Raw genomic sequence first — 19,882 nt, 5'->3', positions numbered from 1 at the left:
GTTATGAGCACTCTTTTAATTTGGTGCATTTTATTTCTTTATCAAACTTTTGTTATGGAGCACTCTTTTAATTGTGTGCGTTATTTTATTTAAAATTTTATTCTGGAGCGCATATTTAGTTGTGCATTATTTTTCTTTATCAAACTGTTATTGTGAAGCACTCTTTTGATTCTGTGCGTTGTTTCTCTTTAACAAACTTTTGTTATGGAGCAGTCTTTTAATTCTGTGCGCTATTTTTCTTTAACATATTTCATTATGGAGCGTTTATTTATTTACCAAAAATTTTATTTTGGAGCAATGTTTGAAGTCTATGCGTTTATTTATTTATTTGCAAAAATTTTGTTATGGAGCACTTTTTTAATTCTGTACAGTATATTTTAACAAAAATTTCATTGTGGAGCATTCTTTTAACTGTCTTCGTTATTTTTCTTGATCGAAAACTTTATTTTGGAGCACTCATTTAATCCTGAGCGTTATTTTTCTTAATGAGAAATTGTACATTAGAATACACTTTTAACCACTTTGCGTAAAAGGGCAATGACCGAAAGTCCTAGACCCCTCCGTAAAGTATGTCTTCCTCTCGTGCTTTCCCACAATTCATTAAACAAGGAACAAAATGGAATGTTTTGAATCTTTAATTAATAGGCTTACACTTATTCTAGTAACGCTAATTTAGTCCTATAACCCTAACAGACGTGAAGAGTATTACGACTATGTCTGAGAACCATGACAACGTCTTAAGAAGATTAAAATAAACTTTTTTTTTTATTTAAACAGAATTTAGAACATAAGGCATTATCTTATGCCACAAAATACCATAACTCTTTGTGATGCAAATAAATCGAACAATCCAATTTAATTCAAACGATGAATGGTAATCAAGGATTACACAATTAAATGCTACTAGAAGCTGGCTCACGCTACCTGAGCATCAGAATTACGGTTTCGGCAGCGATAAACCGCAAAGCGGAATACTTACAAATATTACATTAACACCAAGTCGGGCTACATTACCTGACACCTCTTTGAGCGCCTAACATGTTTATACAGCCTCCCTCAAACGACTGCGCTGGCGAGGCGCCAACCCACCGAACAGCCCGCAGGGACTTCTCATGTTCATGTTACAAATATTACAGCTGGAAGGAAACTAACCACATAGCGCGTACGCGATGTCTGAAACACTCTCTGTCTCACATACAAAAAAACTCAGTTTAAATAATCGGTGATAATTTACATTCTGGGGAGGAAAACGGAAAGAAGAAGCTATAGTAACTGCTGAAATCAAAATAACTGGTTAATTAACATAAGATTTTCTGCAAATTAAGTTAGCATTTTGAATTTCAGAGCCGGGGAATCTCTTCGAGCTTGAAGTGGAGACTCAGCGACTCTTTGTACGGCGTGTCCTGTCGAGACTTTGGCTCTCAGACCACGACAAAGATGAGCCAGCAAGCCAACGAACAGCAAAATCGAGGAATTCTCATCAAGCAAAACTCCAGCGAGAAGAAAGCTCGAAGGTAATATATCTTCCGTTATCTTGTGTATTGTCTTCCGTTCTCCTGAACATTGTGTGTCTAAATGTGCAATTAATGCTTCTTCTTGAGAATTCTTTCTCCTTTACATTAAAAGTAAAATGACGAATTATATGCCTTAATAGCAGACTTGAAAATTTCAGCGACTAGGGAAAAAAGAATAACCTTTGTTTAACACGTTGACTGCCACGCGAGTTTATAAGAAAATCTCCGTCATGTCACAAGCATTGCTATATACTATATCTTGGGCCAGTTGCTTCTGATCATAGGATTTTAGAATGTCTAGAAAGAAAAGTTACGGAACATGCATTCAGTTGAAAATCTTAGCTTAAGGGGACTCGTACACCTTAAAACCCATAAGATGTTCGAATAGGTGACTGTTGCAAGAACTGGGATAACTTATTTATTTTAAAAGCAATTACTACCAACTTTTTACAGCTGACTACATAATATAGCTTCTTTCTGAAATAGTAATCAGAAAGTTTGTGTTGCCACAAATATTTTTATAATTTAATCCGCTTTGTGACAAAATTTTTTGTCATGTTTCCAACTTGCGCGCACAGTTTAAAACATTCCGTTTCATAATTTAATTCCATATTTAATATATAGCTTTTATAACATCTGGAAACTACTGTGAACCTAAAATTCTAAAAATTTCATGTTAAATTTTTATTTTATTTTGAGTTGAGTTTATAAAATGTATTTTATTAACAAAATTTTTAATGTTTTCATCCATAAAGTTTTTCAATATTAAAATATTCTTCAGATTGTTGGTTCAGTTAAAAAATAGTGCCCATATAAAGAATTTCATCCAATTTCAAGTATGTACCGTTAGCCATTTTTAAAATATCATGCGCGCAAGGTGGAAACATGGCGAAATATTTTGTCACAAAGAGGATTAAATTACAAAATTATTTGTGGCAACACAAAATTTCTGGTTACTAATTTCCAAAGCAGCTATATTATGTAGTAAGCTGTAAAACGTTGGAAGTAATTGCTTTTAAAATAAATAAAATATCCCAATTCTTGCAACAGTCACATATTCGAAGATCATGAGGAGCTTAAGGTGTATGAGTCCCCTTAAGAACGAAGTATGTAAGAAAGCATGCGAGTTGCAAAAATTATTTTTTCCTGTAGTGATGAATGGTTAATTTTTTTTGTCCTAAAGTTGTTGCATTAATGTTTTGGAATTTCAAAAAGACAAATGGAAGCATTATTTCTTAGTGAATCATATAGCAACGGAGAAGAAACCTATCACGAAACAGAAAAATTCGGATCGTAGCGATGCGGATCAGACGAAATGTTTCGGAAAAAGAGATATAAACAGAATTATGGCATCAGATTCTGATTGGAATGCTAACAAATACAGTGATAATGAATGCCGTATAGATACCACTGATCATACCCACATTTTTTATAATAAATACGCTCGTATTTTGTAAAATACACTTGTATTTTACAATAATTGGTTGTTGAAGAAGAAAGAAAAGTTGATAACAAAGAAAGCACAGTTCAGTTTAGTGAATTTAGTTGTCGACAGCAATCATTTCTTTTCTTTCTTTCATTATTCAATGATGATTTTTCTAAATACCAACTAACTTAACTCGTTAAGTACTCAAATAAGCGTCACCTCACCCGAATACGAATGATGTAGCCTGATTAGAATTTTGCCGGCACCAGAATAAGAGTGACGCTGCCTGATCAAAATTTTTGCCGTCACCCGATTACGCGTGACGAGGCAGTCAACGAGTCAAAGCATAAGTTTATTATTTCAAACACTTTATTATCTTATCTGACTAAAAGAACACGCCGAATAACAATTACTAGAGGCGCTAAAGCAACAAAATCAGCTTCATATTTAGCATAATCAGCATAATCAGCGTAATATTATTGACCAAGTGCTTAAATATTCTCATCACAACACACGAAAATGCATCGTCAAGTTTTAAGATATTATAAAAATTCTGTTGTCATTCCATTTTTCCGTCGATTAGCTATGAAACTGCACTCATTTTACATAAATTCAACTTTCGGGTAGTTTTTTCTTTTATCAAAAATGTTGGCAGTTCCATATTTAAGAACCCTATTCTGGATATGAACTCCTGGGGTATATACATGATTCCTAGGAAGTGTGGTTTAATTTGCATTGGTAAAACTAAGAGAACTTTAAAATTCCGCGGTATGAAACATAAGGCATGCGTTAGGAAAAAAGAAACACAGAAAAATCATCACTATTGGTCAAAGAATCACTTAGTTATAAAAAAAAAAAATCACTAGAATTAGATTTTCTATAGGCGTTTCCAGATTCAGAAAATTCTTTCAATTCCAGTTAAAGATATCAGTTCCATTCCGACTTTACCCTTAACTTTTAAGAAAATTTTTCCATAGTTCTTTTCGTTTTTTTATCAGTAGATGGCGCCAGTAGTAGGACTTCCTTCCTCTGACTTAGCATAGGCTTCTTTTTGCTATTTGCACTACTGCAACTGAAGAAGCTTCTACATTTAAATCTTCGAAACTACGCTTGCAAATTTATGAATGTTACGCTAATTCTTGTTGCCTTAGCATTCCTAATAAATTTATTCTCTTAATTGAGTTTTTCAGTTGCTTAAATTTTGCACCATGCAAACAAATATTAGGGAATCTTGAAAAGACACATACATTGAAAATGCAATTTTTTTCTTTTTCAGTCGTCCAAACGTCGATTTCGCACCTGAAGAAGCGCTTGTTATCGGTTACGGGGGGAATGACTATGACTCTGACCAGTCCTCCTGGGAGATGGCTTCGGATGACGGTTCCATTGATTTGGATTTGTTGGATGACACAGACGAAGACAGGAAGATAACCAAACTTACAAAAAACAACACGGAATTCAACTCATCCAACAAGAATCTTTTATCCGTCGACGATTCAGCGCAGCGGGTGAAAAGGGAAGAAGAGAAACTGAATAGCATCAACAACAGTCACAGCACACCGGCCAAGATCACAGACAAGGCACTGAACATATTGTCTTGCGTTACTTACAATGATATACAGTCCCAAAAGACAAATAAGACACTGAATCAGTTCTATTTTTCATCCACCACGGAGTGCATTAATTCCTACCTACATGGCAGTAATGTAAATAAATGTATCAATGAAAATTCCTTACTCAATAACAAGAATCGGTCTCAATCATCGGACAACATAAAAATGGAGAATTGTAAGAGAGATGTAGCTAAAAGTGGACGAGATAATTGTAAGAATTTACTTATAAACGATGAATTCAGCCCGCTGAATACAAGAACGTATTCCTTTATTTCCGAACTCAGCAAAAACAACAATAACATGAGCTTCGAACAGAGTTCCGATTCTGATTACTCCACTTACCGACACACTGCTGGGGATTCGACGGATTCTGAATCCTTCCACGACACAGAAGAATCCAGGATTCTTCCTTGCCACTCTTTCCTGCACGAAGCGTTTCCAAGGAGTATGTCCCAACCTCAGATATCTTGCCTGGATAACGACAAAAAGTACGACGCCGGTTCTTCAACTTCTGGAGATGTCTCCAACCTATCTGATGATTCGGACACACATGAGTGCAAAGACAGAGTATATAAATCTCGAGGTGGTAGAACTTCAAAAATCTCCCCAACAACTGAAAACAAACGCGTTGCCAAAGAAAGTTCTAGAAGTAGTTTGTATCCAAGACGGGATAGCGAATCTCCATCCACGGACAATAAGAAAGAGACAAAACTACAGCCTTCTTCTAGACTTGATGATACTTCTTCTCAGGTATCTATGGGAACCAATTCGGCAGTTATTAAAATAAAAGAAGCTCATAAAATTGAAGTTACCTCTTCTCCACCAGATATCATCAAACAAACATGTAAAAAGGGAGAAGCGTTAAGTATCAAAGTTGACGCTCAGTCTAATTATAGAACCGAAAACTGTGAAAACTCTCCACCATTTAAGAAGTTAGATATTCTTTCTCATGAAAATAACCACAGTGAGATTGCTGTACCTAACGTAACCTCATGCGAAGGCAGTATCCAATCAGATAGTACAACTGCTAGTTCTGTAAACGCATCTTCACCTTCCCTAAGCACAGTAAAAGTGGATTTCAATAAAGGTAGTTTGGAAGATGTTACTAATGCAATTCTCACCAGCGAAGCGCAGAATAATGCTCCTGAAAGTTCTACAGATCATCCAGACACTAGTAAAATGAACTGCATAAAGGCTCACAATCTTCAGTCTTTGGCAGGTAGTCAGAAAACCGAACCCTGTGACAAACCACAGGAATTTTTCGACGAAAGTTCCGATACAGATAGATCCCCCGATGCCATTATCGATCGTCAGTCCAAACTCGCGGCATTAGCTCTTGAATTAGAAATGGCCCGAAGAGATTCTGCAAAAAATGCTGACTCAAAAAATAATATAGCGTCTCCCTCAGCGCCTGAAATTAAAACAAAATGTAGCCAATATAGCCCCACAATAGTTACTTCAAACATCGATGAAACTTTTTCCACGATTAAGAAACCCAGTGCCATATCTTGTGCCTCCAGGCTCTCCAGTCTTCCAGATGTTCTTCAAGAAACGCCTGCCAAACATAAGAAGAGCAAATTCTCCCTAAAAAAGCTCTTGAAGAGGAACAAAGAAAGTGGTACCTTTACGCCAGCTAACAAAGAAACTAATCCAAAAGCTTGGAAGAAGCAAACCTTCGACCGGTCCAGACTTAGTTTGGAAATAGTACATCCAATGGATCTGCCGTGCGATTCTCCTAACAGCACGGATAGCACACCGACCGAAGAGCATAGGCAACTTGTGTCCACCAACCCTGGTCGAGTTCTTTTCAGGGGTGTGTCTAATCGCGCTCGCAGTCTCTCTGCATTGCCACAACTTTCGAGTGAGTACCAGGACCAGGCTGCCTGCGCGTTATTGGAATGTCGAAAGATGGACACTGTCCCCGTGAGGAAGGCCGGTACGGTTGTGGAAAGGAAAAAGAACAGAGTAAGTCACATTTTAATGTTTTGTTCTGTAGTGTGCAAAGTTTAATTGGCAATCATTCGAATGCAATTAACAGACACGAATAGGATTCTTATCAAAATATTAGTTACACTGACGTCATACAAAAGCTCATTTAAAGTGAACCCCTTCTAAGATGACCCTCCGTTGATTGTTTTTCATACTTAAACACTTTACATTCTTTGCACTCGAGAGGTGACTCTCGGTCACCAGTTGATTTGATGCGGTAATTTGAAAGGTGACTCTCGATCTCCACTTGGTTTGACGCGATAATTCAAGTGGTAACGGTATTTATTTAGGTTTGTTTTGAGAAGTATCGCTTTGTCAGTGTATTCAACAACATATGCGTATAAAACAACTGGCAATCTTAAATCTTAAATATGTTTTTTTAGATTTATTGTTATACACGCGTCTACGACGTTAGTTCAAACTCGACAGTCGTGGCAGTAATATTATTTTCAAAGTTCCGAAATTGAATATACATGGAATACGATGCAGGAATCAGTTCAAGTAAAGAAAATTCGATTTTTGTTTTCCTTGAAGAACAAAATTACGCTTATGCATAGACTACTTGACGATAGAAAGGAGGAAAGCAGTGATAAAGACAGCGAAGAAGTAAGAGGTTTAAGAGGTTTAAGAGGGCGAAAAATCAGGTGTTAGTGAATGCGAAAACGACACTGAATTCCGTAGAAGAGACAGAAAATTCAGAATGGATAACGTGCACAGACTCCGAAATATCTCATAGAATACCGTTTGTATCATGCGAAAGACCCGAACAAGACCACACATATTTTCAAACACAAAAGAAACCATTAAATTTCTTTAAATTGTATGTAAAATCAGTTTAAGTTAGCTCTAAGACATTCACAAAATATTCGAAAAACCTTCTCGAGTTGCTGGTTCGCTAGAGCAAAAAATCTGATGTGTACACCATGACTTCCTTGCACGGAATATTAAATTATACGCATTTCTTCCTGCATATCATTTACACTTATTCACTTATTGAATTGAATTAAATCTACTTCGTCGATAGAGCATAAACCACAATAGAATAAATGCGCTTTTTAAAATTCATTACATTTATTTACTGTAGTGATAGTCTGGCGCTAGGTTTACTTAATAGCGTTACATCTCATTCATTTTCTAACTCAGAATGAAAAAAAAAAAATAATATCATCTGATATTATATCATCCTAATCGTTGCCACATGTTGTATTCAAATACCATAATAAATCTAAAACGATGTATAAAAGAAATTAAACAAATAAGAAATAAACAGTTTTTCACAGATGATTCAGCTCTGCTTACCTAATGCGCATGCGCTACTCGTAAACATTTTCCTCTGTCCGAAACAGATTGGCAACAGTATTTTCTGCTAATATGAAAAATTTATTTTCTCGGATTTCATTAGAGATGTATTTCTCATTCTATTAATTCAGTTCTCACTTCGCGGCAAGGCAAAAATACTAAAAACACAAAATATCTTCATTAAAAATTTAAAGATATAGAAAAACATAAAACACCAAATAGAGTTAAAAGAATTTTAAAAAAATACAATTAAAATTACAGTTTCTGCGCAAAAACAAGCAATTCGACCAGCGGACTAGAAGACAAATTTTTCGGTGCACAAAACTGAAAGTTTACTTTTGGTCTCACTCGGCAGAGAGATACTGATGGCGTTGAAACTGATTTAATTTGTTGTGGAGTCTATATTCGTTATACTGAGTCAATATTTGGGATAGTTTAATAACTTAAATGATAATTCCATAATGAATTATGCATAATTTAATTAGCTATAATAGAAGGAGACGTTGCTTTGTTGTTGCGAAGCTTATTTTTTTCTAGATTGGCAATAACTCCACTATTCTGCTAAGTTTCAAATGTAAACAAACATGGCTGCTATGGTAAACAAATTAGGCTTAACTGCACTTAAACAACTTTTACATTGTTGATAATTCTATAGTTATAACATGCAGGTTAACTAAAAACCTTAACCGGAAGATAAGAACAACATAATTAAATCATTTTTAAAGCAAAAAAACGCACAATTTACTAACATATAAGAATAAGGAAACTGAGATCACTGAGCCGAGTAACAGATGTGGGAGTCATCAACGTCCAATGCTGAATTAGAATACCAGGATTATGACGTCATCAGTATAGCATCACCCAGCGCAGTAAGAATCATCCCAGACAGCGCTGAGACCTGGTCGAGAGTGGAAGGCAGACGTGAGCAGACGGCTCACACGTCTTCAAGAGTTTATGAACTTTAATTGTGCTTTCGATGTTATGCCTTTACATCATTATGTTAATCCTGCATACCGTTAACTTCATCTTTATTTACTTTTATTTCTTTCTATTAAATAAACCATTTAACTATTACTTCGTGCTCTCATGCTGTGAATTAAGTCAAATTCTACAAAAAAATATGGCGACCAACCGTGCGGCCTCGAATTCCAAAATGTGCGAGTACTAGAACTGTGCTTTGAACTGTGAACTGAGTGAACTGTTGTCACAAGTTATTCGATTTATTGGATTACTCGTATAAAGTGTGGATTACCCAATTGACGACGATCATCTGTCGGGTGAGTACAAAACTTTCTTTCCAATATGAAGTTAGTAGAAATTCCAGAATTGGAAGCAGCTTTAAAGAACAGTAAAAGTTCTGAAAAAGTTTGCATAAGCTTATTTTTAATACTGATGGAGATCGAAATAACCGGAAAAGATTACGTGAATTTTCTGGCTTTATATTTAAACCAGATTCTGAAGAATTTAATAAGAAAATAGATGCAGTGCAGAATAGTTTTACTTTGAATGAGTTAATTAAAATTTGCAATGTACTGCGCATAAATTCAGAAGGTTCAAAAACGGAAGTCGTAACCCGAATTGTCTCTTACCTATGTGATTTATCTGTATTATTTGAAAATATTTTGCATGAAGAAAATAGTGATATTGAAGATGAAACTATTAATAAAATTTCTGAAGTAATGCTTGATGATAATCAAAGAGACAATCCTGGTTTTAACGAGTCTCAAGTAAATAACAGTATGCAGCTTCCAATTCAAGATCATTTTAAACCTCATCTTAGTTTTTCTGATATTGAAAGTATTGTTAATCCTTTTTCTGGTAATGCATATGAAAATGTTGATAAATGGATTGATGAATTTGAAGATGTTATAAACTCTTTGAAATTGAGTGATTTGCATAAATTAGTTTTTTCTAAAAGATCATTAAAAGGTAAAGCGAAACTATTTATTCAGAGTGAACCTAAAGTTAATGACTGGTGTAAGTTAAAAAAGCTTTTGAAATCTGAATATGGTAAAGCTTTTAATTCTGCTGAGTTGCATGAAATGTTATGTAAACGTAAATTAATGCCTAATGAATCTTTAGATGAGTATTTTTTGAAAATGAAAGAAATGTGTTCGCGAGGTAACATTGAAGATGCTTCATTAATTAAATATGTTATTGATGGTATTCCCGATTCTGTGGTTAGGAAAACGATATTATATGGTTGCGAAACAATATCTGAATTTAAACAAAGGCTTAAAATTTATGATAAAATGAGATCGGACAATGATAAGTTTAAAAATCCGAAACCGAAAGTAGACACTCAAGTTAAAGATAGAAGTAAGCTTTCGTCATCAAACCGAAATCAATCTAACGTTAATAAGGTCAAATGTTTTAATTGCCAGGAATTTGGGCATTATTCTAAGCATTGTGTAAACAAATCAAAGGGTGTAAAATGTATAAAATGTAAGAAGTTCGGGCATTATTCAAGGAACTGTCCAGAGCAGACCCCCGAGACACATCAAGCAGCTTTATTACAACGAATTTGTGACAAGGATAGAATTATGAAGACTGTAGAAATAAATAATCATTTAGTTGATAGTCTAGTTGACACTGGTTCAGATGTAACGATATGCAGCGTAGAGTTACACAATCAGATTGGTTCTAATTTAAATTGTAGTGATATCACATTAAACGGAATTGAATCAAAACAAACGTACCCTATCGGCTTTTTTATTTCTGATATTTCAATTGATAGTTTTTCACTGCGTACGAAAATTTATGTTGTTAAGTCATTATGTAATCAAATTGTATTAGGTTTGGATGTATTGAGTCAGTTTAACTTCTCTTTTACTGAGAATGGCCTTCAAATAATTTCTCATCGGAATAAAAGTAATGTAAACTTGATAACTGCTGAGTCATATCGAAATTCTAACGTTCGTTGCGTTATGGGAAATTTGAATATTGCTATCTCATTGAAGAATGCTTATGATCCTTCGCGATCGTCTGGCGTCTCTGTTAATGTAAACAAAAGTCCCGAAAGCGGAAGTAGCGCGACGTTTAATTACCTTTCACATCTGGTGGATGCTATTTCTGTCAACGAGATTGATTTATCGCATATTTCAAATGCAGAACATAAAGAAAGACTGTGTAATTTAATTAATTCGTACCAACCACGGAAAAATAGACAATCTGACTTCAAGATGCAAATAAATTTATGCGATGATATTCCTGTCTGTCAAAATAGAAGATACATGTCTTTCGCGGAACAAAAAATTGTTGACGATCAAATTAAGGAATGGTTAAAAGAGGGCATAATAAAGCCTAGCACTTCTAATTATTCGGCGCCTATTGTTTTGTGTAACAAGCGTAATAATTCGAAACGTTTATGTATAGATTATCGGAAATTAAATAAGAAGATTATTAAAGACAAATTTCCACTACCTTTAATTCCGGAAGTACTTGATCGCTTAGAACAGTCCAAAGTCTTCACGACACTAGATTTGAAAAATGGCTTTTTCCATGTAGACATAGACGAAAATTGCACCAAATATACCGCATTTGTAACACATAATGGTATCTACGAATTTCTTAAAGCTCCTTTTGGTTTATGTATTAGTCCAAATGTTTTTCAAAGGTATATTTATTCAGTATTTCGTGACTTGCTAAATGAGGGTGTACTAATTATTTATATGGATGATATAGTCATACCGGCTAATGATGAAGTTGAATGTTTAGACAAATTAGAAAGAGTATTCAAAACTGCTTCGGAGTATGGATTACAAATAAATTTCAAAGAGTGCCAATTCTTAAAACGTAAAATTGAATTTTTGGGACATGTAATTGAAAACGGAACTATTCGACCATCACCTTCCAAAACTGTTGCTGTTCGAAACTTTCCACAACCGCGTAACTGTAAACAACTACAAAGCTTTTTAGGACTAACGGGATATTTTCGTAAATTCATTCCTCAGTATGCTAAAATAGCTAAACCTCTTAGTGACTTACCTAGAAAAGGTATTGGTTTTAAGTTCGATTCCGAACAACAGGAAGCTTTTTGCAGATTGAAAGAAATTCTCTCTCAGGCACCTGTTCTACACATATTTAGGCAAGGATATCCATTAGAACTTCATACTGATGCTAGTAGTCAAGGCTTTGGTGCGGTATTACTCCAATTGTCTGATGATGGTAATTATCACCCAATCCAGTATATGAGTAAGAAGACTTCACCGCAGCAAGAGAAACTCTGCAGTTACGAATTAGAAGCCCTTGCAGTAATAGAAGCTCTGAAGAAATTTCGAAACTATTTGTTAGGGACTAAACTCAAAATTGTAACTGATTGTAGTGCTTTTCAAAAAACTTTAGATAAGAAAGATTTAACTCCTAAAATTGCGAGATGGGCAATGTTTATTGAAGAATTCGATTATGAAATTGTACATCGTTCAGGAAGCCAAATGAAACATGCTGATGCTTTAAGTAGAAATGCTCTAATTTTAACATCATACACATCCGATGTAACTGAGAAGATTCGGTTAGTACAACAATAGAACGAAGATGAACATGTGAAATTGATAAAGAATTTAGTTGAGAAGGGAGAAGAAAATGGATTCTTCGTGAGAAATGATATTTTGTACAAATTTGAAAATGGTAAAGATCTTCTAGTAGTGCCAGAATCCTTACAGAATGAAATCATACAGAAGGTACATAAAAAAGGTCACTTTGCTGTAGATAAAACTGTGAATGCTGTAGAGCAAGAATTCTATATTCCCAGACTGAAATGCAAAGTTGAAAAAGTAATTGCTAACTGTATAGAATGTATACTGTACAACAAGAAGCAAGGAAAAGCAGAAGGATTTCTTCATCCTGTACCGAAAGAAAACGTTCCTTTGAGTACGTATCATATCGACTTTATTGGACCTCTTCCATCGACGAACAAGAGATACCAACACATTCTAACTGTTGTCGACGCTTTTACGAAATTTACTTGGTTCTATCCAGTGAAATCACCAACTACGCAAGAAGTTATTTCAAAATTGAAGCAACAACAGACTGTATTTGGAAATCCAGCCAGAATCATTTCAGATCGAGGTAGTGCCTTTGCATCGAAAGAATTTTTAGCTTATTGTACTGAAGAAGGAATAGAACATGTCAAAATTACTACCGGTATTCCAAGAGGTAACGGACAAATTGAGCGAATTCATAGAATTTTGATTCCTGTTTTGTCAAAATTATCACATGAAGATTCAACGAAATGGTTTAGATATGTTTCAGATGTTCAGAGAATAATCAACAGTACAACTACGAGAAGTACAAAATATTCACCGTTTGAGCTTCTCATAGGCACGAAAATGAAGAATAAAGAAGATTTGAGAATTAGTGAAATATTGAATGAAGAATATTTAAAGCAATTGATGCAAGAACGCGATGAGATGAGAGAAGATGCTAAAAACAACATTTTGAAGATACAAGAAGAGAATCGAAAACAATTCAACAAGAAACGTAAGAAACCGAAACTATACAAGATTGGCGACTTAATAGCCATTCAGAGAACTCAATATGGGACTGGTTTGAAACTACGACCTAAGTTTCATGGACCGTATAAAATCATAGCTGTTCGATCAAATGACAGATATGAAGTCGAGAAAGTAGGATGCCATGAAGGACCAAATTTGACATCTACTGCGGCTGACCATATGAAGCCATGGTCAAATTGATTTAATGCTTGTATCAGCTCAAAGCCTAAGGACCTGATACTCTCTTTTTTCTTTTCTTTTTTTTTTATTTATCTTTGCAGGTACATGATAGTGATGTCCATTCAACAGACATCGAGGACGATGCCTCTTCAGGCTGGCCGAAGCTGTGGGAGTCATCAACGTCCAATGCTGAATTAGAATACCAGGATTATGACGTCATCAGTATAGCATCACCCAGCGCAGTAAGAATCATCCCAGACAGCGCTGAGACCACCTGGTCGAGAGTGGAAGGCAGACGTGAGCAGACGGCTCACACGTCTTCAAGAGTTTATGAACTTTAATTGTGCTTTCGATGTTATGCCTTTACATCATTATGTTAATCCTGCATACCGTTAACTTCATCTTTATTTACTTTTATTTCTTTCTATTAAATAAACCATTTAACTATTACTTCGTGCTCTCATGCTGTGAATTAAGTCAAATTCTACATATATATATATTAGTTCTAAATTTCTTACTTTATGTCTTTAATGATAATTTTTTTTTGCAGCTTAAAGCTCTAAAATACTAAGCATGTTTATATTTTGTTTTCAAAAGTATTGTTTTGTATATATATGTGTGTGTGTTCTTTCATCGGCGAATTCTGGATACAGAAAGGCAAGGATTTTTGTAGAAGAGAAATTTCAATGTTCCTCCTCCTTGACGAAGTAGCATTCAAGTTGATTGAATTCCTCTTCTGTTTTTGTTCATTTTTTTGTTTAAATTTCATTAATTTTTTTAAATGGGTTTCGCTTGTTTGAAATGTTTTGGTTTTAACATTTTTAAAATTCTTTGTTGCATTTATAAGATTATTTGAAATTTATTAATTATGAATTTCAATTTTTGGTCTTTGTGAAATATTAGTTCTAACTTTCTTACTTTATGTCTTTATATATATACACACATATATTTATATACCTGAGGTGCGGCTGATTGCAACTAAAATAGGAGATGCACATCTACATGTTATAGCAGTCCCACATACAAAATTTCAACGTTCTGAGGTTATTCGTTTTTGAGTTATGCGAGATACATACATACATACGTACGTAAGTACGTGCGTACAAACGCCACGAAGAAATCTCTTCTGAATCCATTTTAAATCAGTTTTATAATTCGTTTGGGAAGAAAGAGTCATTTATTCTGTCCTTACGTACAGATGTCACGCAAAAACATCCTTAAATTTCATTCAATAGCGATCAAAATGGATATTTTCGTTGAAATATGGTCCACGAAATTTTTCGTGATACAATACATCCTTTACTTCGTACAAGGAAGTAAAAAGATCCAGAGTGCAAAGCGTTAATACAATATTTCGTATGAAATCGTGCGAAATAGTATTTTAAATTATTCTTATCACAAAAGAATATCATTGAGCAACATTAAAGAGGCAAAAAAAATCAACTTTGAATTATTTTAATTTATTTATTAACCGAGTCCTCAACGCAAGCCGAAAAAATGGCAAAAGTGGCAAATTTTAAAACTAATCTTGGAGAAATTTTTGTTACACGGTTGTCAAACTCTTCGTATTTCATTTTTTTATAATGAATAAAAATATTTGTGAAACACGTTTACTCGAACGAATATTGCTGTAAATATAATTATATAGACAGGGAGAATTCAAAAAAGTTATATATCGTAATTTTCTCAAAATTTATTCTTTATACGTATTTTAAAATGGCAACAATTTTCTCACTTAAAGTACTTTTGTTACTAGAAGTACCTTTGTGAAACAAACAGTTTCGGAAATAAGGATATTTATTAGAAACACGCTGTTAAGAATTTTGGTAATCTCTTTTTAGTCCACCTGCTTTTGTTGCAATAAAATACATATCGCTTTCATGCACTTTATTGATTCTTTTGAAAAGCGTGACATTCTGCATGGCCCATAATCGAAAACAAGACAGGCTGCAATCGCATGCGTTTGGACGATATTTACGTTTGAGTAAATGTCTGCTCGTGACAGTATGTTTTTATCGACTCGAACGTGATGGCTGACGTTAACTGCGGTATTGATGAAGTTTACATATTGTTGGAAGTAGGTTATCAGTAGTGCATTCCAACGTTACAGCACCTTTGAGCTGTAGTGTCGCGGAAACAAATGCATTTGTTGAAAAATACCAGTCTGTCTGTCAACACGTCAATGCAGAATTTCTCTGGAGTAATTTGTGTATATTTACTTACAGGATTTTATTTTAATTAATAGGACAAAGGACATTCAAATTTGCAAATTTCCTTTAAAAATTCGAAATTTCATTTTTGTGACCCCGCCCCCTTCAAAGAAATACAATGATGTAAGGGAAGTCTTTTATAAGGAATTTTTGCTGTAGAATGGTCATTAAAACGCTTTTAAAGATAATTTAGATTTTTGAATATTCCGCATTTTTAAACTGCCACTTGCTTTTTAATTTATATCGAATGGTTTTCATAATTTATTTATATGATCATGATACTATTCATAAGAGAACTACATATGGATTTTAGCTTTCAAAAACTTTTGCTTGAATTATTAGGCTTTCCATAAAATAATGATCAATTAAAATATAGTATACTTATAATTCAATGAATAATTTATTTCTCATTGGTATTTCATCTTATTTTAAAATCGATGCCCTGCTTTATTTCCCGTTTGATTTAATTTGATTATGCAAAACATCGTAGGTTTCTGCTTAAATTTGATACGCAACGGACCACATGAATATAAATCTAAAAACATTGAAATGAGTTTTATTATTGTTTTTTCAGGAAAGTATTAGCTCTATCACTATAAAATTATATATTTATATAAAAAGATGCATAATACACCTATAATTCTAGTTTTGGTTAACCTCCTCCAGAATGCACCATAATCTAAAAACAGGGGCCTCTAACTGGCCCCTGAAGCAATTATATGCGACCCGCGGAATATTTTTCTCGTAAATTAATTGGCATTATTTTGAGAATATTTATCATGGCAAGAATTTGAAAGAAAGTTTAGGATTTTAATGATTTTGAGTCCAGTGCTCCATTATTTTCATAACCATTAAAAATGAACGTAAATGGCGCAGATGATTTACAAATGGAGCTAATTAATTTACACTGTGCTATAAATCTTATTCAAGTATTTGAAGGGTAGGGTACGAACTGCGCCAAATTTGATCGAAGATCCTCGTCCCCCACTTTTCTAATCCACGAACTGCGCGACATTTCCTGTCCCCTATTTCTTTCCCAAGAAGATTGGGTGCTACAAAAAGTCATTTATCGCCATTAATGGGGCATGCTATTGACACTGCAAACCTTTATTTTCGTTTACAATATTGTAAAAATTGTGCATGGAAAACAAATATTAATTTAAAGTCTGGCGTGTGCTAAAGTAAAAATAAATTTCTTTTACACTCATATTAAAGTTTTATGATGCTTAAAGGAATGATGAGCCAGATCTTTTTTATTCTCTGTAAGAATTAAAAACTTTCCAAGTTGTAGATTTTAATCGCTGATTTATATATATATATATATATATATATATATATATCAGTTTTGATTAGTAAAATTGGTAGATTAATGATATACACAAAACTGATACGTAATCAACGTATCAAATAAGGGATTTGTAGGTCACCTTAAATAAGTTTCTTGTCTAGATAAATATTAACAAATCTTCTTAGATAGCAGAATGATTTTAACTTTTAAATTTATCATTTTAGGTAAACAGTTCTAATTTAATTTAAAAAATTCTCTTCATTAAATCTAAAAATTGGACTTCTCATGTCGTTCTAAATTCACACTAATATTATTGCAATATATTCCCGTATTAAGCTTTCCATTTTTAATAATTGAAGTTATTTTAAGGTTATTTAACTTTGTTACAAATTTCATATTTTAATACTAGAAACATTTAAATATTTATTCTGTTTTCCACCTGATTTACTTTGGCATACATTTAATTTCTAATACACATTCAATTAATAAGTTAATAATTATGAGCGTCAGCAGAATTTTCATAATTAACAAAAAAAAAAATCAAACTCCCTTATATTCATATCCTGGGATTTTCAGTTCCCTTTTAATCCATTTCTTTTTCACATATTGTTGCACTGTACTCAAGTTTTCATGCATGTAGAATTTATATACTTTGTATTGTATTTATGCCAATTTATATTTAAATGATAATTTTTACAAATTCTTGCATCACAACTCTAGTTAACAGAAGATGTTTCTAACACCTTGGCAAAGCTTAATCTTCAGCATGTAGCTTATTTTCCAACCTAGTTTCAGACTGAATTATTTGTAAAATTAATTACTTGAAATTTAAGTAAAAATACTTTTTTAATTTATTCTTTAAAAATGTTGCAAAAATTTTCACCTTTACCTTAGCATATCTTTTTACAAATCCCTCTAATAAGAAGTAAAGTAAGGAAAGAAATTAACTCGGTTTCGGTGATTGATACCTCGGTGCAAATTATATGTAACATTTTTCCAAAAGCATAGAATTTATATGGATATCAATAAAATAAGGATTATTTCTCCATCTAATTGTCTTAACATGTTTATTCCAGAATTTTCTTTTCACACTGTAGCGCTTAACTTAATGAGTTTTCTATAATCATTCAATTTCTCTAGCCATGGCAACTTTGCATACCTTCTGACAAGTAATTATATTTTTAACCACTGTATTTTAATTCCTGTTGACTATCAGTACATTATTCACTTGCTTCAGAAGTACAACTTTTATTTTATACGCAAATCTACGTAAAATAGCATTAAAACTTCTGTTATGCGGAGCTCCTGATCGATTGCTTGTTTTAGATTGAATGAAATTAAGCTTAATGTTACTGTTAATTAGCTTGTTATTAATTTAATTATACTTTTCTAATTAATTATATGTTCAGATATTTTTAAGTACATTACTCAAACATTTGCATCCCAATTTTTAATTTTTGGTTAAAAAAATAAACTTTTATTTATCGAGAGGCCTGATTGATTATATTAATTTGCAGTATTGTTTATCTAATTCCTTTCTTCTAGATAAATTTTAGAAAAAACTTCTTAGCATAATAATTTAAATTTATTTACAATTTATACGTCAGTGTTCCAAATGCATAGTAATGTTGTTATAATAGATTTCATGCTAAGCTTTTTTTTTTTTAATTTAACTAAATTTAATTTCTGCAAACATTTACATGATTATTTTAATTAACAAAAAATATTTTTAGCACTTTTTAACACACTTTGATACGGAATGCTTTATAATTATTTAATTAATGATATTATTATAATAAATGAAAGATGTTTGTAATGTTAATATGTATGTTTACCAATACTTTTTATTTTCTTTGTTAGCTCTCGCATTTATTACTGTTATTCAAGTAATTAGCCTGCTTGTTAGATATTTTTTACTTGTTCTTGTGATATGTAATTCTATTTATTTATTTTTATTTTCCTCTTGGCTACAATTGGCTTCGAAAAGTTAAATTGCAACCCTGTAGGCAGCAGGAAGAAATTTTGATTGGCGCAGTTGGACTATAGCTCGACCCGGGGGGGGATTTTCATTAGCGCAGTTGGAGTACACCCATTTGAAGATACAGATTTTTTTTTTTTCGTATTTTTCAAAAGATAATTAACTTCAGTTACGAATTTTTGTAAGGCAAATAAACGCTTTGTTTTCGAATAGATTTATACGTGAACTGTCCCCCCCCCCCGCGGTATAAAATTAATAAAGGTCTAAGAAAAGAACCAGATTGACCGATAAGCATCTACAGTTCGTGACAAAGGCATTTTTTATTAATTTTTCTCGAAGGTTATAAATTTTATCCAGATCGAAACGCCATGAAATTTTGTAGCTGAAAGCCGTAGCAAGAAATGAACACATAGGAATGCATGTATATGTTGTATATGCGTTGAAAAAAAATTTAATAGGAATGAAAGAAAGGTAGCTTGTTGTTGTATATATCTCAAGTTTCATCTGGAAAGTTTTAGTATATTTATTTTAATTTAAATTATTATTGGTTAATTCAACGCATTAGAATTATTTGAAATAAACGTCAAACTGAAAATTTAACATTTAGCGATAAATACGTTTGAATTACAAAGTGTAAATAACGGAAATTTCATGCAGATCTCAAACTTCAGACCTGAAGCAGAAAATAAATTGGAATTTGTTTCCTTTGCTTATTATTATTAAGTTTATGTACGTCTTGATAAATACTTAGTGGATAAAATTTAAACTTAATTAAAAAAATGTTTGCCCTGTTAAAAAAACAAACTTTCCATTTCGGTTGAAAAAAAGAGAGAGAAAGAAAGGCAAAGAAAAGAGAAAGAAAAAGAAAAACTAATTAAAAATTCTGAAAGCAG

At 33.1% G+C, this 19,882-nt stretch overlaps 1 protein-coding gene across 3 annotated transcripts in view; it reads left to right on the top strand.

Moving 5' to 3' along the window:
* Window positions 1–19,882, top strand: part of LOC118189053 (uncharacterized) — a 230,213-nt gene that overhangs the window by 171,769 nt on the left and 38,562 nt on the right. For all 3 annotated transcript variants that reach the window (XM_085825004.1, XM_085825003.1, XM_085825005.1), the window contains exons 3-4: window positions 1,345–1,514; window positions 4,217–6,518. In XM_085825004.1, the coding sequence (XP_085681130.1) occupies window positions 1,345–1,514; window positions 4,217–6,518 (2,472 nt within the window). The remainder of the gene's footprint in view (window positions 1–1,344; window positions 1,515–4,216; window positions 6,519–19,882) is intronic.

The sequence above is a fragment of the Stegodyphus dumicola genome, chromosome 10, assembly GCF_044657685.1.
Source record: "Stegodyphus dumicola isolate Sdum_Otavi_A_Nest chromosome 10, ASM4465768v1".
NCBI lineage: Eukaryota > Metazoa > Arthropoda > Arachnida > Araneae > Eresidae > Stegodyphus > Stegodyphus dumicola.
Note: the sequence above shows the minus strand (reverse complement) of the source record. Positions and strands in the feature narration are given on the sequence as shown.